Genomic DNA, 26604 nt, shown 5'->3' with positions numbered 1-26604 from the left:
CTTATGATTGTAAATATAAAATCCTTACCTTGTGATTTTCTATTTAAACATGTGTACTATGTAAACATAATCATTACTTGCCATCCAGAAAAGCAGATGTCCGTGTCCGAATAGGATAATTATTTGAAAGATGGGGTTAAATGTACATAAATCAGGACCTTTTGATTTAGATGAATCAGAGTGAAATTATAATATTCAGCACTTTTTTAAGGTTATGAATTATTAATTGTCAGTTGGGGAGCCTTGAAATTAATATTGTAATAATATGATTTTACCTGGTTTTTATTTATCCCAGGTTCTTGTCTTTCCACGTGGGTTGAAGATTTCTCGATGATTTTTCACTATATTGACAACTTGATACTTTCAATTTAATTTATTAAATGATGGATAAAATCCTCCTTTATCGCATGGCTAATTTAGTCGCATTTGTAATTAATGTTAAGCTATCCGTTTTCAGACTAGTTCTTCATTCTGAAAGTTCGAAATACAGAGAGACGTTCCTCGAGACTGCATCTGATTAAACCATTTACTTTGTAGGGCAAGGGGTCAAAAAGGTCTTTCAACGGGAATCGATCAAATGAATTACTATGTAGATAAGGCAAAAAAGATTGTTGCGCTTCTGTTCTCTTATAAGTTATATTAAGCACTTCAAAAGTTGTCGTCGGTATTTCGCAGTGCCCGCGCTATTTATTGTTCACTTCTGATGGCTTATCATTTCCATACGAACCGTCCAATGTACGGGACAAACGAAGGTACCCTAATCAAGGACCGATGCTATTGTTCTGTAGGTCTACGGGTCAAAGATTACAGGTAAACAACTACGTGTAAGCTTATATAAAAAACTAACTACAAACTGCACTGAAAGGCATCGACGATAATATGTGGTCTGGCCTACAGCTGAGCTTCGTGAGACATATGAGAGCACCCACCTTAAAATATTGTACTTAAAATACTTGATACTGGCACCCAGTTATGGTAGATTCTCTGAATATTTACGGAAGTATCCGTGCTTGTAAAATTCTATATTGTTTGCATATTATCATATATTGTATATTAGCATAAATAGGTTAGATTAGTACACTTAATATAAATGAATTGGCCAGTTAGAATTTCTGTTCGCGCTACTCAATAGTCAGCTATCGTCTGCTCTTAAAATCGAGCATACTTCATGCTGTTCGTATTCAACAGTATGAAATAATTCAAAACCCTATGATAAGCGCAACATTTTTTTCGTTTTAGACTTGTATTCGGTAGTTTTCGAAATCCGACACATTCATACCTGTGCATTCAAGAAGAATTGCTTGGCGGAACTTCGAAACATAGTTCGAACCGTTTACACAGCTAACATTAAGTGTTTCAGTATGGGAAACAACAAGAACTCCTATCACCACTGATGGCAACGTTAGGATAGAACTAAAAAAATCTTTATTTTGCAAATGAAGCTGGCGCTTTTACAAGCTAGAAGAACAGTAGTGTGTTCTATTTCATTTTGCCGCGGAATGTCTCAGAGTATGACCGATTACCGAAGAAAATGCCAAAGAAAACCAAAAATACGCGCCATGGGAATATAGATTCGATTGCATGTATTCTCTTATCGAATTTATGTTCATTCGACAAATTCGAATTTAGCAAGATATTTTGTTGAGGAAAAAGTTCACTTTTTCTTGCTTTGTTTCGCGCCCGACATTTTCCGCCTAAACAAAGCTGTCTCGGTCACCATATTGTTTATTCACATCGGTGTACATCAGCCCGTAAGAGCCGTCAGGATGGAGTTATATTTAATCGAACAGATCTGACGTGGCTGCAAGCAATCGTGGTTGACTTTTGTGAATTTTTTGAATTACCCCGATGGCCCCTCCACGTTCTCGCAGTCAAAGATGAACACCACCTGTGAGAACTAAGTAACCGAGCCCATGTACGATTTTTTCAATGCGCACAAGTTACCGAACGAGACCACTGTCATACCGACCAACAGCGTACTTTCAGTCAAATCGAATCATCGATGTAAGCAACTAAACAAGGAAAAACGTCGAATCAAATGATGCTTGTCGTAGTGCATTTGCGATTACTCCGAATGCTTCTGCTATCTCCGCTGCTAACCTCAGAAGGGGTGTACCTTTGGTAACAAGTCGACGAAATATTGCTTACTTTGGTCACAGCTGATTAGCAAGAGGCTGCTTGATGGGGGAATGTTTTCCCAATATTTATTGTATTCACAGCGGCAACAATAACCTCATCAGACTGATGAGCAGGCAACAAAACGTTGTTTCCAGGAAAATCAAAATCAAGGAAAAGTAATAATCAGCGGTAAAGTAACACGCCTTAAAAAAAAACACTAATTAATATAACGCAAAGAACTGTACCTAAGCCGACTGTCCAAGCGCCGATCAAACGATTATAGCCAAATTAGAACTTGTTTGTCTACGCATGTGTAGGGTAACTTAAGGTAGCTTACGACAGTTCGCCTACGACTTTTATAGCAAAAGGCTACAATGGGCAAGATACAAACGTAAAAATGAGTTTCCTAAATCTCTTTTTGTTATAGGTGTCGTCAGCTTCGTAGCTCTCGCCAACATTAAGTCAGCTTCATTCAGGCATTGGTGAGTTGATACCTGGTTGGAGTATACGATCCAGAAGCCTCATTAAAAGCAAGCATCGGCCATTTGCCGATCCCGAAAGCCGGAGTTTAATAAACTCCAAACCACGAACTAACACACTGTATTACTCAGCTAAAAGCATTTCTTCGGAAGAAATATCAATAACATAAACCTAACATCTGTGTAGTTAGAAGCAATCGAGGTGGGTTTTACCAGTTGTGAGTGACTAGCATCGTTCTATGCAGTTGAAAACCGTGTGCGAGTGACGCCTTGCAACAGCGGATACCGATTTGCCCTGATCCTTATCGTTGCTGTCGTGTATTACTGACAAACTGTGCGAGTATTTTGTTCGATAGCTTTGTAAAACGCAGTCTCTACTCATAGCGGTCAAATGGTGCCGAGTGCTGGACGAAGAGGTTGGTACCGTTTCTACTGTTGAATTTTGATCAGTCGATAGCAGCTGCAGGCAATTAGTGATTATTGCCGCCACCGCTCCAGCTGTTCAGCCGCTACGTCTAGTTTGTGCGTGGTGACTAACACCAACAACAAGAATAATAATAACGACAACTGCGTCAGCAACCGATGTAAATTTACAGCAAGCACGACGTCGATTCTGACGACACTAGCGTCTCTAGCGGTGTGTTTATAAAAACGAAATATGTTCAAGAAGCTACTAAACAAACTGGGCGAGGATGTCCGTCAGAGTAATCTGAACGCCGGGAGCCTTGGACAATTCATCGGACAGGTAGGCGTCGCGTACTCGATTGTAAGACCATGTATAGACAAAAATAAATATATGGATCTTTATTTTGGTCACTTTTTACATATGTGCTGATTACGTTGTAGCTCGTTAATGCACAATGAATGTAAAAACGAAAAATATAATTAGTCTTATGTCTAATACACACTTATGATTTAATACACAGTACGAATAAGCTAATTTCACTACCAAACACGAGTAACTACTAAGCACATGCGATAGATAGTTTGTGCTAGCAGAACTCAATATATTTTTCTCAAGCTGTATAAATCAACATTGTAACACCCCATCATATATTCTAGTTGCCGTTCAAGCTTGCGTCTAACAAGTCATTCCAAAAACGCTGGCATCAAAGTAATGGTATATATTCCCCCATACATATTTTTTTTTACAGTATTTATTAGCAGTTGGTTTAGTTTATAGACCCTAAGACGTAATCCTGCGACTGGTGCTGCTCTTGATCGCCACTGATTGTTACAACTGTAATCTTGACAGTCAATGCAGTGATTCTGCTCTAAATTCTACGGCATATTGTTGTCTTTAATACTGCTACTATTTAGCGAAAAAAAAAAATAATAGCAAATCTAGACAAGATTGTGGGTGTATGTCGCGAAGCACGATACGGGGTGAACGACAATTCCGACACGACAGGGTATATGCACGACGCTTGGTATAAGAAATCATTCGGGAATGTTGTTTTGATCGAATAATCATTGACTACTATTAATATTCTTTGCTGGATTGTATATGAGAATTGTGTGGGACCAACAATGGCCGATATCGGTCAGCTGCTGACATCACTTGTTCCTACATGCACAGCTTTGTTACGGTCAGGTAGAATGCTATATAAGTGTTGTTGTTGTTACTTGGCGAGTACGAATCAAGTCTAACGTACGTGAAATATGTGCTTGACGAACGTACAAAAGACAAACATACAACTTAGCAATAGGTGGTGGTTACCGAAAAGCTTTTTCTAACATTTATTTGAACGTATTCGTGTACCACAAGGTTGATTGACGTATCGATCCTTGTTCTTTCTGCCCGTACCATATAATCGGGCCGAGTTTGAAAAAGTAGTTTAGCTTATTTCATCGAGCTGTGCCTAATTTGTTGATTGTTAACTTTATTTCAGTTCTGCTCTATTCTATAACGATTTCGAGCGATACATACTGATTATTGCTGCCATTATATACATACAGAAATGTTTGTCTAAAATTTGTTATTAACACAGAAGTGATCTATTCGTGTTACGTCCGCCTAATTACTTAAGCCTAGGGCTGTGGACTTTATTCCTGTGCAAAAAATTTAGTGCAGATTTCCATTAGAGAGCTAAGTTTTTGTCTAACTGGGGTTTGGATAATACATCTGATAATAACTATGAACTGCCATCATACACAGTCCGGATCGTCATTAACGCTTAACACGCGCTTTATGGCATATTCATTATGAGGCCTGCATTTTCTTGCACGATTGCGCTGGCATCAGCTAATCGCGAGCTACATGTATATAGAACGAATAAAAAAAAACCTAAATCAACTGATTCATATATGTCTGATCTCAGTAAAGGTCTGTCTTGCTTTAGTTTGTTAATAAATCTGCTAGAATTAGTTCAATTTAAAATTACCGCGTATTACCAGACATCTCTGTTAGCCGTCTCGTGGTCTCCAGAAACACCATTGTTTTTTTGTTTAGCACCATCTTTTTTTGTTGTGTCTAGTGGTCGGAGCAATACGAGGCGGTGGATTTTAATGGTTCGACATAATGTTTTGTTGATTTGCAGACTTCTAGTCGAGCCGAGATGTTGAAACTCACGCCTTGAACTTATTGCTCTATTAGCTATTTAGAAAAAAATGATAGAGCGCTCTCTGATCATCAGCGAAGTAGCACAGACGATAGCAAACTTAACCTTAGTAGAAATACAAAACCGGTGTTTTTTCATTCAGAATATTGCCTATGAAGATCAGGGGTCAAATACTAGTATGTCTCTTTCTTACACGTGTCCCGCTATTGCGCATACGACGCTACCTACATTAATAACCTGTTATTATTTCCAATATAACCTAAACTGACTTAAAAGAAGTTTTATTTATAGAAGAAGAAAACTCTATAATGACCACCTGGGCTTCACGATTCGCTCAGCTTTTGCGCCAGTAATGCAGAAGTCCTACCTACTAAAACTGAAACTTTTTTGCGGAAGAACGGCGGAACTAAAGTTGTTTACAATTGTTGAACATCGTTGCCTTAGGGCAGAAGTTTTTCAGTTTGAATCTGACTGGAAGTTCTGTGCAGCGGTTTTACTATCCGTTGGCACTTTTTTCGCGATATATTTGACAAATGAGTCAATCAGTGGATTTTGTATGATCTCATTGTATTCGTAGTATAACTTATAATTGCTTAGTGAATTGGAGCTATGGGTTTCTGCTACGCGTTGTGTTGGGATCGCTGAAAATCCCGGAAGCCGTGTTACACTCTCCTTATAACTTCTGTTGGAAATCTAAAAGGGAAAGATCTTCAACTTGATTCTCGTCTCCGTAATGGGCAATTACACGGAGAGATTTGGATCGAAGTTTTAGTCGTTTTTGTAAAAAAAATGTCATTTATTGGCGATCCTCTAGTTGGGTTAGCAAACTTGCGGAAACGCCATCGTAAATGATCTTAGTCGAGGATAAATTGGCGATTTTGAAATGAGCACGATTATGTTAAACGTTCATTTTCGAGGTTAATTAGTTTCTATTATACAATCTGATTTTATTAAGTGTCGATGCAGCTAGTAGTCACACTATCACAACGTCTATGTATTGACGAACGTATTGCTAGATTTTTGTCAAATTTTTAATACTTACTACCTATCTTTCTAGTATGCCAATATTGACACTGCGGAAGACACTGCACTTCCTCGCAACATACAAAAAGGCTCTTCAATCAACGTTATAAGGTACGAGTGCGATCCCTCCGTGCTAAGAAATGTCTTATGCGACAGAACCTTGAAACCGAGTTTACCTCAGTGTGTAATTGATAGTCCCTACATCTTAATAATTAAGGTGTGCGTACGTTAACACCTCAACGACACGACAGTTGACATTTAAAGCTAAAACGTTACTTGAAACTAACTGAAAAGGATAACGAGGACATATACCTCACGAAGCTACGACAGATCGTTACACTGGCCCAAGGCCCTCTAGTTGTAGATATTATGAGGACTTTAGGAATGCACTACGTAATACCAATGTTTAAGTAGAGTTACAGACAGTAATGAACTAGTGTAACCTTCATGAAAATTACCCATGCCCAAACTGGATAATTTGACTCCCTGGATAATATATAGTACTATCTGATATTATTATGAATAGACGACGAATCTTCTTATTCACAGCAAAATTACTCAGCAGGCTCAGAGACGATGGACCATGAAAAGCAGCCTAGTCTCGTTCTTTCAAACGGATAAGTGTGAAATTATCGAATTTGTAAGTCCATCTATTTTCTGAAGGACGCCAGCCGTTAATGATACTGCCTGCGATTTACTATTTAGCTACGAGTTCGAACTAATTTTAGTAACAATATGCCCGAGATAGTGGCCTTGCTTGTTGGAGTACCATGAGGTAGGGCATTGAGGCTACCGCAATTATGGTTATTATTCGATGACAGTGCCCATCCTAAAATTGACTTGAGATTCCGGCGATTCGCCCGCTTTTATCGATGGATCGATTAATAAAGTTGACCTTCTGGTACTTGAGAGAGTGCTTAACGCCAATTATAGATCGATAATAACGGCCTTCAAATGACTGACGTCTATTCGTTACAAAGAAATGACAAAGTTCGCTTTGGCATTACCGATTTCCGGATACTATACGCATAATCGAGCCCGAAACAGAAACGAGTGCCGTATACGAAGAACACCATAAGGAATTTGCGGTGCAAAATGTTACTGCAACATGCGTCAATGGAAAACAGTGGAGTCTATTGTAAACGTGTGTGTGTGTGTCGAAACAGCTTGCTTAGCACACACCTGTGTTAACCAAGTCGTTTAGCCTCGATTTTCGTTTGCCCTTTGGCCATCTCTTCCGTGACGCTCTCTATTTGCGCGGACGCGCGCTTGCACATCTGTTTTCGCTTTGTGTAGAAGAGATTTGTCGTTCTTCAAACCAACGTTATGAACTGGTTCTATCGTTGGTCTCTAGAGCCGTTGTTGATCGCAGGCAAGTAAATCGTCGATCGTAGTTCATGTTCCCGCCCGTCGTTGTTGTCTTACATCTCGGTCTGTAATCCTATGGGATATACGGATGCGCCGTTTTTCTACCATGGTGCGTATCTGCCAGTGCCAATCGTGGTTACGAAACAGATGCTGCAGATGCTGGCGTAGCCGTCAGGGTTACGTATTTTGAATTACAGTGAATGCTAGAAAACACCGTGGTAGTGGAAAGTACTTTCTGCTTATGTAGGGCTGTATGTATGTATGTGTGTGTGCGTGCGAAACACGAGATCTGTGGAAACAGTGGAACGACGGATCACGACTTGATATATATAGCCGTGTGCAGCCATCTCTGGCCCATGTACACTTGTAATGTCGTTTCTATTGACGATGCTTTCATCATTTTAACTGTAGCTGGATTATTCCTGCTGTTGTCATGGTCATAGATTGTAATTTCGGTCCGAATACTGGTAAACGGTTTCTGGTGATACGAAAATGTACAAGATCGTTGAGAAGGATGGTTGTAGGCAAAAAGGAAATATGTGTGAGTTGTATATTATTATTGGTTTACTGCGCCTGCCTAAATGTTCTCGATGTTTTTCTCCACTAGTAGCCCTATCCTTCAAAGCGATTATCGCCCCTTGTTATCAAGAAGGTACACTTGCTACTTGCAGCTGGGTATACCTGTTGTATCTTCCAATTCTTTATTGTACTAGTTACCTCTCAACCGAACATTGTGCCCCTTTGTCCTGACTGAGTGATGCTAGCCACCAGCCTTCCTTCTGCGACTACTTATAGAACGTATTTCGATTAAACAAAGACCCTTTATTTTTGTCTTATCTCAGACGTCGCCACTAGTTCTTATTTTTTGTTCATTAATCCTTGTGTAAAACGGTTACAGCAGCGACTTTATAGCATCGTCTGACATTCTACCGAGGCCCGTATAAGGACAATGACGCAACAAAGATCTTTAGCATATCTGTTCTACGTTAAAATTGCAGTTGCCGGCTGTGCCGATTACTGTTGCTAGTAGTGTCCTTGTGGTGCCTATTGTTTTCAGATATGATGTATATATTATACGGTGGGGTTTCTAGTCGATCCAGAGTTGGCGGCGGTTGATATCTGCTGATCGGACCTTATATGTGACGCTCACTACGTACGCGTTCTATGCACGAAGGACAGCGTGATCGCAGTAAACTAGTGACGGTCGTTGTTATTGCCGTTGCATCGCCTCTAGACAAAAGCGACTGACATGTGAAAACTGCTGCTGTCGGTGTCAGTCCCAAGAATAGACAATTGTTCTTTCTTCAATTCAGAGCATTTTTTGGCGCCACGATAGGCATAATCCGCATCGTGCGCTAATTCTCCTTATGTCGTACCGAGAAGATTTTGTTCAAGAGTAAGCGTGAAAAAGGAATTAATAGTAAATTAAATAATCCAAAGTAGCTTCAAAATCGTTCTGAATCATAAATAAGCACTCAGGAATTTTCTTTACAGAATTTTGAGCGATCTAATAAAGTGCATCTATATCAGACGGCTATTGTTGATTAAAATTACGGTCAATAAAGAACGTAACAGATACCATGGAAAACAGATGTCGTTATGCTTGTTCGGCTACCTACAGAATGTTGTCCAGCATTAAACAGAAAGATCAGATAAATACGGTTAGGAAACCATTTAGAAACAAAACTGTACATCAAATCGCTCAGAGTTGCGCCCTAAATGTGCTTTTGATACTTGCCCTTCTTTTGGCGAAATCGTGCAGTTGACATATAACGGGCAAGTGCCTGCGTTTTTTCGTTGGAGGTTGTGGCGTCCTAGGAGACGCAGGAAGAAAACTACCGGCGCCGAGTACAACTACTTGCCTGGTGAGAAACGGTTCTCATCGTTCCTGATTAGTACTGTTCTTCCGATTGCGCTGTCGCTATCAGCTCTGTAGTAGCAGCCGATCAGACAATTGCGGTTGTCACTGAACCATCGGTAGATATGGTCAGTGTAGAATAAGCTCAGGTTTTCGATCAGATTTTCGCCGGCAGACGGAATTCTAACAAATACACATTGCTCGCATTTGTTGGCCAGGCGAGTTACGGTTGACTACATGAGGTGTAATTAGAAGCAGACGCCCGAACATGTTGATGACCGATATCAGTTCGTAGCTGCTAGTCATGATCGACCCCCTACGACAACGTTTGTTGGGTATACCGCGTAAGCGCAACGTCAAAATGGTATTTGTTTCACGTGCAAACGTGTGATCATGTTAGAGATTTGTTGGTCGGGACATCATGGTACATTAAGGTGATACAGTTCAATCGGCTCTTGGCCTTTGCTTCAATTATTAGAATCGACGAAAACGGATGCGCTAGATTTGTGAAATATAGATCTTAGTGTCTTTGAAAGGCAGTCAGTACAATCTAATTTTTATGAAAACAGCTTTGCTTTCTTACCAGACTAAATTTTAATCAGAATAATTTTGGATGAATGCATAAGATTATGCACGGTAACATTGTCACATAGCGCAATCCACCATAATCTACTTATTGTCCTTCGTATGCTCGAAAACGTATACTTTTGATTATTTCGAATCTCGCCAGCTTTATACGAGTTGCAGGTCTTCGTGGTCGCGCTCTGGGTAGCGTGTTTACCTGCTAAAATTAGGAATATTGAATCCGGACACGTTGAAAACGAGCAGTTGTGAACGGCTTAAATAGATACCACGCATAAAAAATTCTTGAAGTCCCTGTGAATCTACTTTTTTTTTTTACCATACTGGTCGACTAATTACCGAGAGCAATGCGACGCCTCTAGGGTGAGTCTAACTAAATATATGCCCTGTGCTACAGTCTCTAAGCATCGCTTCAGAAGCCGTTTCCAACATGGAAAAAATTGTTTACGTCCGGTTTTGAACTTTCGTTTTTCAGAGCGTGCGTCCGATAATACCGCGTTAGCTAGAGACCCGATTTCGAATCTAAACAATTTTATCACATATTCCATAATTGTAGCATGCAGACCCGCAGATCAGACTAGCATTTCGCTATCATCGTGTATACTGCAATAGTATACTGTGTGTGTATGGTCATTAAAGCCTGTGTACGGTTTAGTGTTTAATAGTTCCAGCTAGGCTAAGGAATTGGATAAAGGGATACGAAAAAAAGAAGTTTACTAGAATGAATAAACGACAGCGCAGCGAAATCAAATGGTGTCGCCGTTCGAGTTCAGCGGTGCACAAGTGCATGAGGATAATAAGGCTACTGAATACGGCCGTTTGATGGTCCATTGCCTGTCTCTCCCTGTGTGAAACAGACGAAGTGGCATGTAAAAGCATCGTAGAAACGCCATTGCGAAATAAGGATCTGACACAACAAGCAGATGATGCTTTACGAAGCAAGCGACAATAGTTCCATTAGCGACAAAATCTATGCCTAATTGTTAGCTAACTTGACGAGTACAATTTAAACAGTCGTTTATATCTACGTCTCGAACGAAGATAACTTAAAAAATATAGTGTTCGTCTTTTGTAGTATGTATATTACCTAAGAAGAAAAAGATGGATATGATCTTACGGTGAGAACTTTATTCGATTGAAAGTTTAAGTTGAACAGGTGTTTTTAAGCTGCGTCATAAGCTATCATCAAATATTAAATCTCCTGGTATTTCCTCCCAGCCGCCCAATGTTTTATCATTCCGATGGCAATCATACAGCTTGGTAGCTCATCTCAGCCGAGGTTTTTCAGTTATCATATTCTCATTGTTTTTTTATGAACGTTGTTGGTGTGATGGTGGCTCATCCCGGAATATATCCTGTTGACGTGTTTCGTGTTGTGCAAAAGAACAAAAAAAAGGCTGCATGAGGACCAGAATTAAGAAGGAAAGCCAGACACTTGTATCGTGCTTTCAGTTCAGATTTTTATCAAACGGACCGATAGAAAGTGACAGATATTAATATAATCGTCTCTTAATAAAAAATAAAGTCTCGTGAATCTTTCCGGTGCAGCGGTTCGACAACGAGTCCTCTTGTTGACTTGGGTATTACAATTATGAATACGTTCATTATGTACATAATAGTTGTTTAACTGTTGAATGGTGCTAAAATGAAATAATCGCATTTAGGGAAAAACGATAAGTTGAGCTATCAAGTTCGCCATAAACGTCGCGTAAGAAAATGTCACTTTTGGTTCAAGAAACCTACAGCGTTCATTGTTATATACAGAGGGAAAGGAAGCCAAGTCATGTTAAGCATTTAGATAGTTTGAAGAAGGGGAGACAAAGAGCGCTAGTATAATTTCCTTCGATTCTAGCTGTTCAAATTCTGGATTAATTAAAGCAATTGTTAAATAGGATTCTTGACATCCAGATCCTAACCTCAATTGAAAAACGCTCCATATATCCAAAATGCACTAATATATGTTAGGTTTAACAGTACACAGACTATTTTCTTGCTGTTGTTTCGCAAGTCATCACAGAAAAAAGTTATCTGTTGCCTGCATACGTGTAAGAATTCTAAACCTGCCATTTGCTACGAAATCAAAAACGATACCTTGACCCCTACAGACTAGTCCATACAAAACCATTTCTTTCAGTGCAACCATCAGACTACTATGCACAACTAATCCGTAACTATGATATGCGCTCATATGCGGTGACGGCAATATAATGTAACGATATAGCATAAATAACGATATACCCGTCGCAGAAAAAAGGCTTTATAAATTTGTGTTTACTGTTTAATATTCCATGTATATAAGTCGGCTTCGAGGTTAAGTTACTCGACAAATTTTCCCGGAACCGAAATATCTAGCGCTCGCAATTTTCTAACCCTAACTAAAGCTCGCCTGCGTGCATCTCTAGACGGTTTTATCAACTGCACTCCGCAAATTTTATGCATCTCGTTTTGCTAAACAATGATAACACATATTCGGCGCCCAAATTAAAAATAAAAAATTCGAAAAATTTTCTGCTAGATAGAAATTATAGCGCCATGATTTTTTCAACATTGCCTTGTTTCTTCCACAGTTGCCATATTTGTGGCTTAAAGGAGAAGCCGCACACGGAGTAGACATTGCTATTATACGAGGTGACCTTTAACGTATTGTGCCCAGTTATTTTGTTTACAGCTGCCATGTGGAACTACAGATTATAGCAGCTTCAATCAGCAGCTTCAATAATAGATAAAACAGAATCCTTGCCATGATGGAACATCTCTTATTGTAAACGCTAGTTCACTACCGTTAGACGCTTGGCAAAATAGTGAGATAATTCAATTGAATTAAACACACCCAAACGAACACCTCTACGTAAAGGATGAACGAACTATGAGTTAGTAACGGTTAAACCGTTTTAGGTTTAACAGCTTTTTTCTTATTCTCGTCATTCTGGGTAACATATTTGCCTGCTAATCTTAAGGATACGTTCGAACCTGGGCTTAGACACGCTTCGTTTCGCGCTGGGAGCCAGCTGTCTGATCTAATGCCTAACAACGATACCAAAAGTAAAAATTCTTAACTGCTTTGTACAATGAAAACGCTACAGTGCCGAATGGCTATTTCATCTATTGCTCGGCGATAATTGGGCTTCCAATGCTCTCACTGGTAGGCTACCCGGTATTGTGCGGAAGGGGAACCTGAAAAACAGCGAGACACCCCTCGCGACATCTTACTACAAAACTTTCATCCATACACATTTGCTCTCCTTTTGCGTGCACCGCCCTTTGAATGCTGTTTTTGGATTTTCGAATCATTGGTTCTTCGTCGTCATCATCACCGCTATTTGAATCCGAGAAATCCCGAGCTTGATATTAATCACCTACAAGAACAGTGACTATTTCACTATGGTGAACGCCAAAAATCCATGTGGACCAATGTACATTTTTTTTTTATCTAAAATGTACGACAAAGCATCTTCTAAGGTTAGGTATGTTCTATTAGTAGTATCTGATTTTTTTTTTTTGTTTTGGCAATTATGAATATTTATACTTTTTCAACAAAATGCGGATATAAGTGAAACCTTCTTCTTGCGAACGAAAAAATACACATTATATTTTTCTTGACGCACCGGCATACAAATACTGGGACAAAAGCGTGCTCACTGTTTTTTTTATACTAGTACTACCAGTTTAGGGTATATACACAGAGATTTGTCTTTAATATCTGTAAACGGATTTCTAGCTTGGTATTGGGCTCGTACAAGGATCGATATCTATCGCTAAATATTTAAAGCACGCCAGGTTGGGAATATTCCTATGAAGCAAGTGGTTGAACGACCCAGAAAAAGGAACACTACTCTATAATGAAAGAAAACATATTGAACAATAATTATCATAGTAGCCTAAAGCTATGTCAGTTTGCTTTATCTGCAGGTCGATACAGAATCTTACCTCCAGACTATAATACTGGCCTCTTTTGTTCTAAATAGAATTTTATCTACCTATAGTACACGATTCCTCATCTGCTAAAAACCGCAGCAGCGTATATTTCTCACACTGTGTAAAATATATGAATATTTGTCGGCTTAATAGTTTTGTTGTTGAGTCACTTGTCAGTAGTCAACTAGCTCTTATAACCAGCTTTTAAACTATGTAGAGCCTCGCGACCCAACTACGCTTTTTTTTTACACAAATTATATAATATACGGTATGCAAGAATTAAACAACACCTATATCTGGATGCAATTTCACTTTGAAGTAACGAGACGCCATATTTGGTGCCTTTACAACGCTTTGTTATTGCAGGATGACACCGGCGGGACATCTGGGGGGCTCCCCACAGCCGCAGATGTCAGCCACAGCCCACAAGGTATCACTGTCACCGAAGAATGTTCTCTTGTCGGAGATTCCCTCTTGGGCGAGCAGAAAGACAAAGACCAACAACCACAACAGCAACCGCAATCTTCAGGACCTGTCAGTGGTCCTTTGCCCCGACAAAGGACCGTCAGTTCGTCATCGCAGTCCAGCGAGCCTGCGGTCCTTCCTATCCAAAATTCGCCGGATCGACCGAGGTACATCTATTGAGGATGTAAAGCAACAAAATAATGTTTAAACATACTCACAATTTCGTCACTTGAACAAATGTTGTCGGTTGCCAAAAAAAGAGAATCGAAAAAAAACCATCCGTTTTCTGTAACCTAGTGGTCAAAAAAGTGGCTGTTGTGAGTGTATTGTTCTACTAATCAACACTGTCTTGAGGAATATGAAGTGCCATATTGAGAATTTATGGGTAAAAAGTACCTAAAAGCAGCGCTTGTAGGGAAAACATCTACAAAATCAAGATATCCAGTATTACTAATCCACCTGAAATTTTGTCACGGCAACAATCTTCCGCGTTTTCTCTGCGAATTATTCAACTACTACCTCAATAGTGAGATAACTGAACATTTTTAATACAATTGCAGCTTTATCATGCAAACTTTTTACTGGCTAGGGCATTTTTCGGGAGGTGCTTAACACTGCATTCAAAGAATGATTATGTTTGCAGGTATATTCTTCAGTCAGATACAGAGAGCGAAGCTGAAGGTCCTGTAATGGTTGACCTGAGTCGTGTCACAAAGGAAGAGATTTACGCCGTTGTTCAGCGCAGCAAACAGAAAGTTGAACGATATAAAAATAAATACAATGAGGTCAGTATCAGTGGGTCGTTGTTATGCTTCTTGATACCACAAAGGTTTATGGGAATTTAAATTCTAGGCGTTGGAAAAAGTACGATAAGATGTAAGAAGTACAATATATGTAGAGTATTTACTGAACGACCAAATCAAGCGATAATAAAAAAAAATTAGTAATTCCTTGGTGTTCTAGACGGCATCTCTACATCAATCATTCCGAAGCTCTTCCTTGTTGCTCCAAGGTTTCTGTTTCGTACAAACTTGATTTTTCTTTGACGATTTCAGGTTTATATTAAAATAGTTTTTTCTTAGGAATTTCTTAGGAATTCTCTCAGAATTCTTAGGAGATTTCCCTTAGGAATACCTGCTTAAACAGGTGCTTAGATGTACAAAATTTGGCGTGTAAGTTAAGTTGCTTTTTTTGCCATAATTATGCTTAGGATGACGGGGTGGTCGACGATAGGTACCTCTCCTCATTCTTTCTTGTCGTAACTTAACACTTGAGTCAGTCTGAAAAAGCATCAATGCTCAGATATCAATTCAAGCCACTGGGAAACCTAGCGCACAAAATAAAACCTTAGCTGATCAAATGAAGTCGATATCAACGATGGGAGTCGATTATGAAGAAGGACAAAGGTCTAATAAAAACGCTATTAAATGTTTTACTGTGTTATCTTTCTGCTCGCTTATGAAGGGTTCTGGCCAGTGTTTAATATTATACTATTAAGTTTTTTTGATGTACACTTATTGTAAAATACGCGCGCTGTAACTATTCAAGAAATCTGTTTTTAAGAGTCGAGGACGTTAAAAGTTTTAAAAGGAAGTTAAAAGTTAAAGAAAATAAATATCTTAGATATTAGAATTCGATTCCAAACTTCGCACAACATAAAAATGTCACATCTTTCTAAATTTTTGTAAATACATCACCCTTTCTGACTATCTACGTTCTATTATATAGGCTGTTCGGGCTTACCGTAATCTTAACGAAGAAAAGGATAAAATTCAGAAGGTCCTGACGGATACACAAGATAAGTCGTTACGACGAATAAATGAGCTGCGCGAACAAGCCGATCTCGAGCAGAAGGCTAAGGCACATCTGGAAGAGAACCTACGCCTGATTATGGACGAGAAAGATGAGAAAATTAAGGTCTTGCGAACCAAAGTGAGTACACTAAGATATTTCAAATAGTACTAACATTTAGATTATACTTTATGTCGCACTAACTTGTTCAATACTAGGCTATCCGTGACAGACATGGAACGATTTAACTTGCGGCTTTCTGTCATCATCCTTCTCAGTCGCTTCTATCTTCGCGTTTGGTGAGGATGTAACATTGTTGCATCTTAAATTACCTAATTATATTGTTCTTCCTAATTTGCAAACATTGTTTACGAGTTTTTTTTCGAATATAAACCTTATAACTCCAGTTTCGTTATTTTCACAGAACGACGAAGCATTCAAGTTTATAGATCATGGAAACTGCACTGTTTAAATCCATGAACTTCACTTCTGCTGCTGCCGCCGCTGCAGTTGAAAGTCTTTAATACGTTTAGTGTTGAAGTAGCAACAAATGACTGATCAGGCTCGCGTAAAATTTGCTTTAGATATGTCACGCGTATCTGCTTGATATTGCTGCTTGCGAATTCTTCTTGGATGTTCATAATGTCATCTGTGACGGTAGATATCATCTTTTACTATAACTAAGAACTTTTATGATTTTAGATTGACTTACTGTCCAACAGCGACGAGGTTGTCAAACCGTTTAAGGAACAGGTGCGCCAGTTGAACCTAGACCTGCAAAATAAGGAAGCCGACGTAATTATGGCCAAGGAGCTGAGAAGTCGAGCAGAAAAAGAACTAAGAACGGTAAAGGCCACAATTGAAGAGAAGGACAAACAAATTCAAAAACTTCAACAGCTGGGAGTAAAAAAAGTGATCACTGACGAGACAAAAATACTAAGCATCCAAGATGAGGAGCTCAAGAAGCTAAAATCGTTAATTCAAGACAAAGATAAGGAGCTTCAGGAGCTCCGTACAAAGTGTGTTACCTTGACGGAACAGAGTAAATCATTTCGTGCAGGCCAACTCTGCAATGGTGAAAAGATAGTAGACGACCGCGCCAAGATTCTTACGGTAGAGAACTGGGAAGAAAGAATGCGTGCGAGTGAAAAGAAGCTGTCACAGAAGGAAAACGAATTGAGGAAGATTGCACGCAAAATGCACCAATTAAAGCTTATGGTCATCACCGAAGAGGTCGAGGAGGAGGAAAATATTTCGTCGAGCGATGAGGGCCTCGCCAAAAAAATCGAGGGTAGCGTTGACCAGTTGCTCAATGAGAAGCATCAACTGCAGAAGACTATCGATGATCTGCAACGGCAATGTACTAAGCACGAGGATCAGATGCAAAAGCTACGGAATCAACTAACGGAACTAACAGAAAGCGCAACCGAAGACCGAAACAAAATGGCATCTAATCTCGATGAGGTTACAAAGGAAAAAGAGAACCTTCGTAGTCGTTTGGAAGAGGAACTAAATAAGGCGAATCTGGTCGCCCAGGAAAGGAACGAGTCTAACCGGTTAGCTGAGAACCTTGCTAAAGAGAAGACCTTACTAGAAGAGAAACTAAAACAGACTGATAAACGCAGTGCAGAACTAGACGCAAGAAGTGAGGAATTGTTAAATGAGGTTAGCGAGCTACAAAAGAAGGTGAGCATTGCTCATGCGGAAAGCGAGCATAAAGAAAAATGCGTGCTCAATCTTGAAAAGCAGTTAGAAGGATTACGCCAGGAGAAAAGTTCCCTTGAGGAACAATTAAATGAATTGAGACAACAGGACAGCAACAATTTGGTACAGCATATGATTCACCTGGATTCACCGAATGACGGAGGAGCTACCGGCGACTCCATGGATGATGGCACAATTAAAGGGAGTGAGCTTATACGAAAGCGATTAACCGAGTCGGAAGAGAGATGCATGACACTCAGTGAGAAACTAGAGAATTTTAGTGCCTTAACCGAATCTAATATAAAGGAAGAGACCAACGACATGAGAAAGGCCGATTCGAAGCTAGCTAGGTTAGAAGAAACGAGAGCTATGCTGGAGGCTAAAGTCAAAGGAAACTCCATCGCCATTGGCTCGACACAAGCCATCGTAGAAACCCTTCACTCCCAAGCTGAGGGTCTTGGAGCACCATTATTCCATAAGCAAACTGAAACGGCTAGACTCTCAAAACAACTACAGGATCTGAGCAACGAAAATGAATGTTTATGTGCAGCAAGCTTCACCGAACATTCAGAGTCGCAGAAGTTACGTGACCAATGCAACGAACTTCAGGTGAAACTAGAGGAGCTAGAAAGTGTGCTACAATCTACCAGGGCTAAAGCGACAGCCGATATTGACCAACTTTCACAGGATAAAGCTTCTGAAGTTAACGAACTGACAAAACAAATCGCTTCACTTGAAGCAGCATTGACCACCGAACGGGAGCAGTTAGCAGAGGTGCTCCGCAAGCATGAAACTATTAAATGTAAAAGTGAAGAGGTACGAAGCCAGTATGCTCAGGCTCAAGCACGAATTGCGCAGATGGAGATGCAACTAGTGGAGGTCCGATCCGAAGCAACCAAAACGAGTGAATCGAAGAGTATACTAGAAAGAGAGCTGAGGGCTAAGCTATCGCGGAAGGAGCAGGAAGTCGAAGCAGCTACTTTCCGGTCGGTACACCTATACACCAATGATTTATTATTGTTAATTTCGGATTTTCATGATCTATCCCACGCTATATTTGGTGGCGGTGATCCGAGTACATATGCATATATATACATTTATATATAAACATCTAGTAGGTCTTTTTTCAACGACCGTGTCTGTTATGTGCGGTGGCAGATGGGACACAGCAGCAAAAGAGAAGAACTCCCTAGAGACGCGACTTCTTGAGCAGGAAAACGATTTCGAGACTGAGAGAGGGAGGCTCAACCAGGAAATTCGTTCATTAGGGGCAAAGGTTTGCAATACAGAATATTCACTATTCAGAAAATAGTGTATCATATATTGGATGTTCATAAGGTAATATTGGTATTGACCAATATGGATGGGAACAAATATCATAGTTAATATGAGAAGTGTTGGGTTATTACTAAGCCATGGTTCTCACCACAGGATATAGTTCTCACTATACTACTTGCTCTGTTGCTCAGTTAACTCAAATCGTAACATCTACTTTAAAAAAATTATAGGTGGATCAGCTGGAGGGTCAATTAAAGGACACCCCCGAGGAAGCTCTTCGAAGCGAGCTCGCATCCCAAGTAGCAGAATTAAGCGAAGTTCGTGCCAAAGCACAAGCAGCCCATGAGGATGTCGAGCAAATGCGGCGCGCTGTTGAAATGAAAAGTCAGGAACTTATTAAGGTTAGCAAATGAATCTTATCTTCAATTACCCATTTCGTATGGTTTAACAGTTTTGTCCAATGTAAACAACGACGAACTTCGATCTATAGTCTATTATAATGCATTACAACGATTAATAATCATTTGGATGCTTACTTGAACTGTATCTGCAGGTTGTAGATGAATTGGCCAGTAGGGAGCGACTACAAAAGGAAGCTGAAGGTCGAGTAAGTATTCATATAACTACACTGAAGAGTCGAAATCGGCATTTATATCTAGTGCTTTAACCTAACATAATGTAGACGCTTGCCTAGATCACATGAATTATTTATTCTGCTCAGTAGATGACGCTGTCCTTTTCCTTATTTAGATTTTCTTATATATGGAACTGTGATTTTAAGGCTTTTGGCGAACATCTCGATAACGTTGTTTGTCATATATTTTAGTGGTCCATCAAGATCGAAGTCTACTCATATTATCAAGTCTGATTTATATGATCATCTTCAGATCTTAAAATTGGAGGCTCAATATGCTGAGCGAGTACGCACCATTGAAGCGAAACATTTAGAGGTCGAAGAGTTACTCCGACAGACGGCCAAGGAGCGTGATGTCTTCAAAGAGAACGAAGATAGGCTTGACAAAATGTATCGACAGTTAGAGGGCCAGCTTAGACAGGTATACGAGCGCAACAAGATTGCACGTGCGTGTGTGTATATGAAAACCAGTGCATGTAGAGTTAATATATTGGCTATGAACTTGATTTTTCAGGTTGTTGTGAGATGCTCTTCGGAAATGTGTGATATATTCATTTGATTTGCTTTGTCGTAATTACCTTGTGCACTACTGAATACAGGTGGAGCATGAAGGTAAACTGCGCATAGCCAACGTAGAAGCTCTGCTCATCGTCGAGAAGGACAAACTGGCGAAGAGCGAAGAAGCCCGAACTCGCCTTGAGAGCAGCAAGGCTAAGCTTGAGGCGACCCTCAAAAACGCAAAGGATCGCATAAACGTACAGTATCTAACCTTTTTCGAACGATTACTCTGCAGTGTTTTAAAAAGTACTTCACGTTTAGTTGGCGCATTCATGAAGGCCACGATGTGACTCAGGCCATTTCCTCGAACCCGTGTCTCATAGTGAACAAGTAGTGAAACGGTGCGGACTATATTTTCGTTATTCGCTAAAGTACGAATCGTAGCGCTAGGCGGAAGCAGATCACAAAGTAATATTGCGGCAATAGTACGATGATCGGAAGGTGGAATCATAGTCTGGAGCACCTTTGCATAAAGTGAGAGCTCTTCCTTTTCAGGAGAGGATCCTGCTTTTGTGCTGACAATATATTGCCGGATTGCATTAGGCTATACATTTAAAATGGTTTAGTTATAGAACTGTTCTCGTCAAGTCAAATGTACCATATTGCGTAAATACCTGTTACCTGTTTTTAGTCAGTTTGTTTAGCAGAGCTGGATAATTCAGGGTACTTTTATTATTGATATATAATCAACAGTATAGAAAAAAAAAAGCTATTTCTTAGCGAACTTCTATTGGTGCCGATTTTTGATGAATATCATTGTACTTTGTATTGACAAACGTGTCGTCATGCATCCTGTGCAATTTTTATCGTACCTTCATCAGTACATTGTTTTTTTTGCAATTTTCTTTTTGCAGCTCTTATAAATCGATGTTCTTTTCTCGATTCTTCAAATTGTCGCGTGATCCTTACTCATGTGATGTTACTCATGTTACATTTTATCCTATCCCCCTTACCCTTTGTCTTTTGTCCAATAAAGCGAAAGTATCGAAAGTAAAGCTGTTAATCCGCAGGAAAAAATAAAAAAAATCTTCGCATCTCGGTTTTTGTGAGTATCATCTTTGTACGCCTTCGCACACTCATCCCATATAGTGTAGCTTCTCGTCTACTGTGCTTACCTGCTCGGTTCAGTGCGCTTCTCTCATAAGCATATGACAAACTCAATTGGTCGCCTGGCGCTCATTTTGCTCCACACCTCGAAATGCTGTTCTCATGTTGAAATTGCTCTTTAATAGTATCCTAAGTTGTTTTATGGGGTTGGCGTCCTGGCAGTCCGATGTATAGTATAGGAGTTGATACGCAGCGATCTTTGTGACGTAACGTTCTTCCCGTTTGTCTTTTGCATCTTTATTTCGTCTGGAACAGACTCTTGAAGCTTGCCAGACCCAGCTGGAGCAGCAGTTAGCCGAAAAACGGCTTGAATGTGAAAGTTGGCAGGAAAGTCTGAAGACCGGCGACGAACGAAACACTAAAGTGCGCCAAGAACTCAAGGAAGCTTTGGCCACAATTCAGGATTTGAGCAAACAGATCCCGGTATGTCGTAAGGTCAGGTCTTTTCAGAGCTAGGCCCAGCTAAAAAATGACGACGCAGGTTAACATGGTTAACCGCACGTCAGTAATCTGTAATAAACCCTCGCGTAAGGACCTTTTGTTTGAACCGTGAATACTTTGCCTCATCTGTGAGTCATCTATGTGGCTACTTTAGTTAATGGTATCCCATGTTATGATATTAGGCATCCGAAGAGCGTGTCCGCGAGGAGTACGCGGCGCGTATCGAGTTAATGGAGAGTGCCAATTACGAATTACAGAGTCGACTTAACGACATTGCCAAGGAACTAGAGTCCTGTCAACAGGTAACGTCTCTTTTTGTGCCATTTTAACGCTTTGCTGCACTCGCCGAGCTTTTTAGCCGCTATTTACGCAAAGACACTAGGACTATTCCTGATTCGACAACTCAGTTGCAAAATTAGATGCGTTCCATGTAGGGTCCGTTTAACAAAATAAAAATCTCAATTTATTTGCGTTCTTTTAGTGGAAAATAGTGGAATGCTAAGTGACAAATGCGTATTGTCTTCTGGCTATGCCTGCTGCAGGATCTTGGCAACACCCGTTCTGAGCTTATCACCGTAAAGGAATCTCCTGTACAGCAAGAAAATCTGCAGTTGCGGCAGAGCCTTCGAGCAGCCGAAGATGAGCGTGAACGCTTGGCAAGGGATGCTGAGAAAAATCGAGAAGAACTCGATAGAGCTACAAAACGTGCCGAGCTACTTGGAAAGGAAGCTAAAGCTTTAAGAGACTGTAATGGCGACGAAATTGATACTCTTCGCGAGCAAATGGACGAGTACAAGTATGTCGATACGGTTAGAGCAGTAGTAGTGGTATATATATTAAAATGAACATTTCATATCTAATTTATGCTGCCGTTTATAGCGTGTTAAGCGTTGCTGTGAATCACAACATCGCATTGAGAGCCTAATTGCTCACTCTAAATTTAAAGTTTTGTTGGTTTGTTTCTTTTTGTATTACCTTTATAATAATGTAATCAGGAACCAGTCGATTTTAGCACAAGAGCGGTGTGATAAACTGCAGCGAGAAGTTGATTCTCTAAGGAAACAGTTAGACGACAAAGATAAAGATGACGGCTGGAACAGCCACATGGGTGCATGGGGCAACGAGGAAGTTGAGTGGTCGCAAGCGGATGGTGTCGAGGTTAATGTATCTGCCGAAGGCGGATCAAGTGGAGCCAACCCGACTCATCCCCCTGATGAGGGGGCACCCGCGGTACTTGAAGTTGCTGTCGAGGAGAGCCAGACAGGTCCCCCTAAGTGCATCCAACCTGCGGAAAACTACGACAGTGTTGACTTTCTCCGAATGCAGATCGCCAAACAGCAGTGCGTATTTTGCCAATCACGTTATCGGATAGTGCAGGCTGATTAAGTAAATTATTTGATGAGTAAAAAATATTTAAATATGCGTGCTGCAGAATTCCTGAAAGATATTCAAGCCTAGCGTATCTTGAATGTACTTTAAACATGACGCCGGTTGAGCTCTGTGGAGTGATGTTCTTCTTCTGAATATTAACAATGATAACATGAATATAACGATGCAATTCATATAGAAATTATCGTTAAGCTTCCTGGCATGGTGTAAGACTAGTCAAACTGAACTGTACATAATAGCGACGATTTGCCCATTTCAGCGATGAAATACGTGACCTCAAAGCGTTGCTGGGTCTACATTCGCGTGGAGGTCTTATTAAGGATATGCCCGGGCCCACAGAGTATGAGTACCTTAAAAATATTATGTTCAGCTTTATGATGGGGAAAGAGACGCAGGTAAAATTCGGTATTTTTGAAACTTCACTCTCATCTTCGTGTACAGAATACTTTTATCGCCATTCATTCTTCGAGGCTAATAATGATGGTGAAATCCCTCTTCCATAATTTCAAAACAACTAAGAAAGCGAATAAATATTTCGTGTATCTAATCAAATGGCTGCGGCTTTATGTATTGCAGACCTTGTGCAAGGTGATTGCTGCAGTGCTCCGTTTCTCGCGCGAGGAAACTCGCCTCGTCACGGAGCGGCACGAGTCCCTCCACAAGGTGCATGCGTTGTACGGCAATCACCTGACAGCATCGTCGTCACACGGTTCGCACATAACCCACCACCAGGCCCATGGTGGTTCTTATCACAGGCCACCTCACTGATAGCGAAAAGAGCATAAGCAAAGCCGGCCAAAATGTACTAAGGCCGAGAGTAAGTTCTGTCCAATCGTTGATTGCCTAAAGGCACCTGTGCACAGGGGAATACTCGCGATGTATCGTGATATCTACGCGGGGCGGCTTCGTACTGGAAAATCAGTGAACTGAAAACCAGTTGAACTATGGTCATAACGCTATCAAAAGATTAGATGGATGGGCAACAAGAGGCACATACGTTAAGACGCAGCGATTAGGTAAATATTCTCCAGATGTAGAGTTTGTATTTATATCAAGCCAATATTAAAACGGTAATATTTAAAATGATGAAATTAAGTAGGAAAAATCAAGGAAAATGCTGATTGTATTTCACAGTTAACTTACTCTCAAGGCGGGGTAAAACGAAATAGGGTTTTGCAGAAAAGCTATGCTAGGTTCAGCGGTAAAGCTTGAACAAGTGATATGAAAAGGTCTGTATGAACTTGTTGAGTTAAAGCAGAAGTCCATGATTGGTATTTTGCTACACAACATAGAATGCCTGATGCGGTTATTTATGTAGGTTTTTAATGCAATCCCATATAGCAGCTATTAAAACTAGGCTATGAAACAAATGCTTGGTAGCTCAATTTTTCATGTCCACTAACCCGCTGCTAAAGGCAATGACCCAGACGTGTCGATGCATGAAACATAATTCAGCTCCGATTGGCGTAAGGCTACTAAACACTAGTAAATCAATGATTCTATATTGGCATCGTCTGGTCCTCACGGTTCGATAAATTACAGTACTAGTCAATTTGAATGTATTTAATATGCATTGTTGCACGTTATTATTAACGGACAATGTAGATGTTTCTACCTAACGTCGAGCGATACTTAGTTGTGCAGTTTTGTTAAAACATTACAGAAAGACAAAGAAATATCGACTAGCATATCGTTTCTCGCTGTGTCCCGACTTCAAGCATCCCAAAATAATTAACACCTCGGTGGCTCCCTCAAGTCTCGTAAACTATTTTTACGTATTGATTGATATACCAATCTTTGACGAGACTCTTTCGCCCACTATGGGTGCTGTAATGGATCGTGAGTACCACAAGAAATAGACGAAAATTATCATGGTTTTGTCTATTTATTGCCCCTGACGAAGAGGAAAAATCTGAAGCTGACTTGGTCAAAACGCATGGCATTTTTATCCGTCCCATGAAGAAAAAGGCACAACCCCTATAAAACGGTTACGAAATGGCACAATTCAAAGAAGACGAATAAACTACTATACTGTAAATTCCGATAATTTTGCGCAACGACGTTTGCTATAGACTTGAAGTGACAGAATGAATGAAGGAATCTAAGAGAGTGCGCGAAACAGCTTAATTGAGATACTTGTACATATATAATATATATAAATGCAGAAAATTGGTACAGTTTAAGCTGCATAGTATGCTTTTAGAATTAATGAAGATGAAGATTCGACGAATTATGCAGTTTAAGCGCACGCACTTTCATTTTGTAACGATACACAGCGCAAAAACACTAACCATTAAAAAAAAATTAGTAATTATACTAATAGCAATCTTACGTATTTACTTAAGTAAACAATGGTTTATCATGATATCGTCTTTGTTCTAGCAAAAAAATATCTTACTAGACTTTAACAACTGTTATTCTTGTTAGATCTTATTATGACGATGGCATTGTTCTAATTAAGGTAGTAACTGTAACAGTTTTTGGCGATTCGAAATAGACAACAATATCCTAAAATCGCAGCACGAAAATGAATGCTCTAAAAGGGGAAGCTACTTTGTAAATGTACACGACTTTATTGGTGGATAACAGGTTTAGGTAGAGCGGTAATTAACCGTGGATACAGTTTGCTTGTCCGAAGTTTACTCAGAATCTAAGATATAACTATACATCGATGGTAATACTTGAAGATGCTTGCGTCACCTTTTGTTGAAGTGTATTTGCGCGTAAGCAGTCGACCTGATACTAATCATTGAAACAAATAAAGCTGGTGGCCAAAAAAGTGGCAGTAATTTTTAAGTGGAAAAGCAATTGTCAGTTTCGTTTGCGGCGTCCATAATTGTAAATATGCTTCCTGACACAATCTTTGAATCTAATCGGAAAGAGCCAAGGATCATTGATTGAGGCTTTGGGAGGCAGTTTGGTTTGCGTAAAAAAATGAAGCTGAATTAAAAACGAAATCACAAACTGGTTTGTCAGATGAGATGCCGCTTTGTGTAGTAAACGGGTTTAGTTTAGATGTGTTTGTATCAACACGCCTTTAAGGGAATTGGGGACACGTTACATTTTCATTAGACGGTGTATTTATTTACGAATTCATTTGGCTTATTAGTTTTACATAAAGTATCTGCCGTAATTAGTAATTTTACGGCACACTCAAAGCCAAAAACAAGTCTTCACTCGATGCCCTTTCATTAATATGTATATGTCTCTTTGGGTAAAAATAAGTCTCGTATAAAAATAAACCAAGAAAAACAATATTAATGTAATCGGATGCGTTTATAATTTGTGCTATCTATTAGGTAGACACGGGAATCAACAATGAATGAACTTTGC

General features: G+C 39.9%; 1 protein-coding gene and 2 long non-coding RNA genes across 8 annotated transcripts; 1 reads left to right on the top strand and 2 right to left on the bottom strand.

The window, feature by feature from the left end:
• The first annotated feature begins 1766 nt into the window (after positions 1-1766).
• LOC111249120 (uncharacterized) lies at positions 1767-26542 on the top strand. 5 transcript variants are annotated; one of them, XM_022802532.2, is made up of 17 exons: positions 1770-2307; positions 2546-3342; positions 14271-14536; positions 15013-15154; positions 16098-16301; positions 16863-18850; positions 19023-19140; positions 19373-19543; positions 19696-19749; positions 20030-20197; positions 20376-20531; positions 21697-21864; positions 22065-22184; positions 22425-22678; positions 22878-23222; positions 23531-23611; positions 23848-24014. In XM_022802532.2, exons 2-17 carry the CDS (start codon positions 3256-3258, stop codon positions 23861-23863), a joined length of 4338 nt encoding a protein of 1445 aa, XP_022658267.2. In that variant the 5' UTR covers positions 1770-2307; positions 2546-3255; the 3' UTR covers positions 23864-24014. The 5 variants fall into 5 exon arrangements, with proteins under 5 accessions (XP_086843534.1, XP_022658267.2, XP_022658266.1 ...); XM_022802531.2 differs by having other exon boundaries at positions 1772-2004; positions 23531-23666; positions 23848-26542; XM_022802530.2 differs by having other exon boundaries at positions 1772-2294; positions 23531-23666; positions 23848-26542.
• On the bottom strand, positions 8351-9710 carry LOC147755833 (uncharacterized). The gene is made up of 2 exons (XR_015326662.1): positions 9288-9710; positions 8351-8913 (listed from the first exon to the last, which is right to left on the bottom strand). It is a non-coding gene; the product is annotated as an uncharacterized LOC147755833 (long non-coding RNA).
• On the bottom strand, positions 13092-16504 carry LOC111249121 (uncharacterized). Of its 2 annotated transcripts, XR_015326663.1 has the most exons (4): positions 16365-16504; positions 16113-16235; positions 14195-14542; positions 13092-13345 (listed from the first exon to the last, which is right to left on the bottom strand). It is a non-coding gene; the product is annotated as an uncharacterized LOC111249121 (long non-coding RNA). The 2 variants fall into 2 exon arrangements; XR_002672788.2 differs by lacking the exons at positions 13092-13345; positions 14195-14542 and adding an exon at positions 15519-15649.
• Positions 26543-26604: the final 62 nt, after the last annotated feature.

This window comes from Varroa destructor, unplaced genomic scaffold (genome assembly GCF_002443255.2).
Source record: "Varroa destructor unplaced genomic scaffold, Vdes_3.0 BEIS01000004.1, whole genome shotgun sequence".
NCBI lineage: Eukaryota > Metazoa > Arthropoda > Arachnida > Mesostigmata > Varroidae > Varroa > Varroa destructor.
The sequence above is the reverse complement of the archived record's forward strand: the minus strand, read 5'-3'. Positions and strand labels throughout refer to the sequence as shown.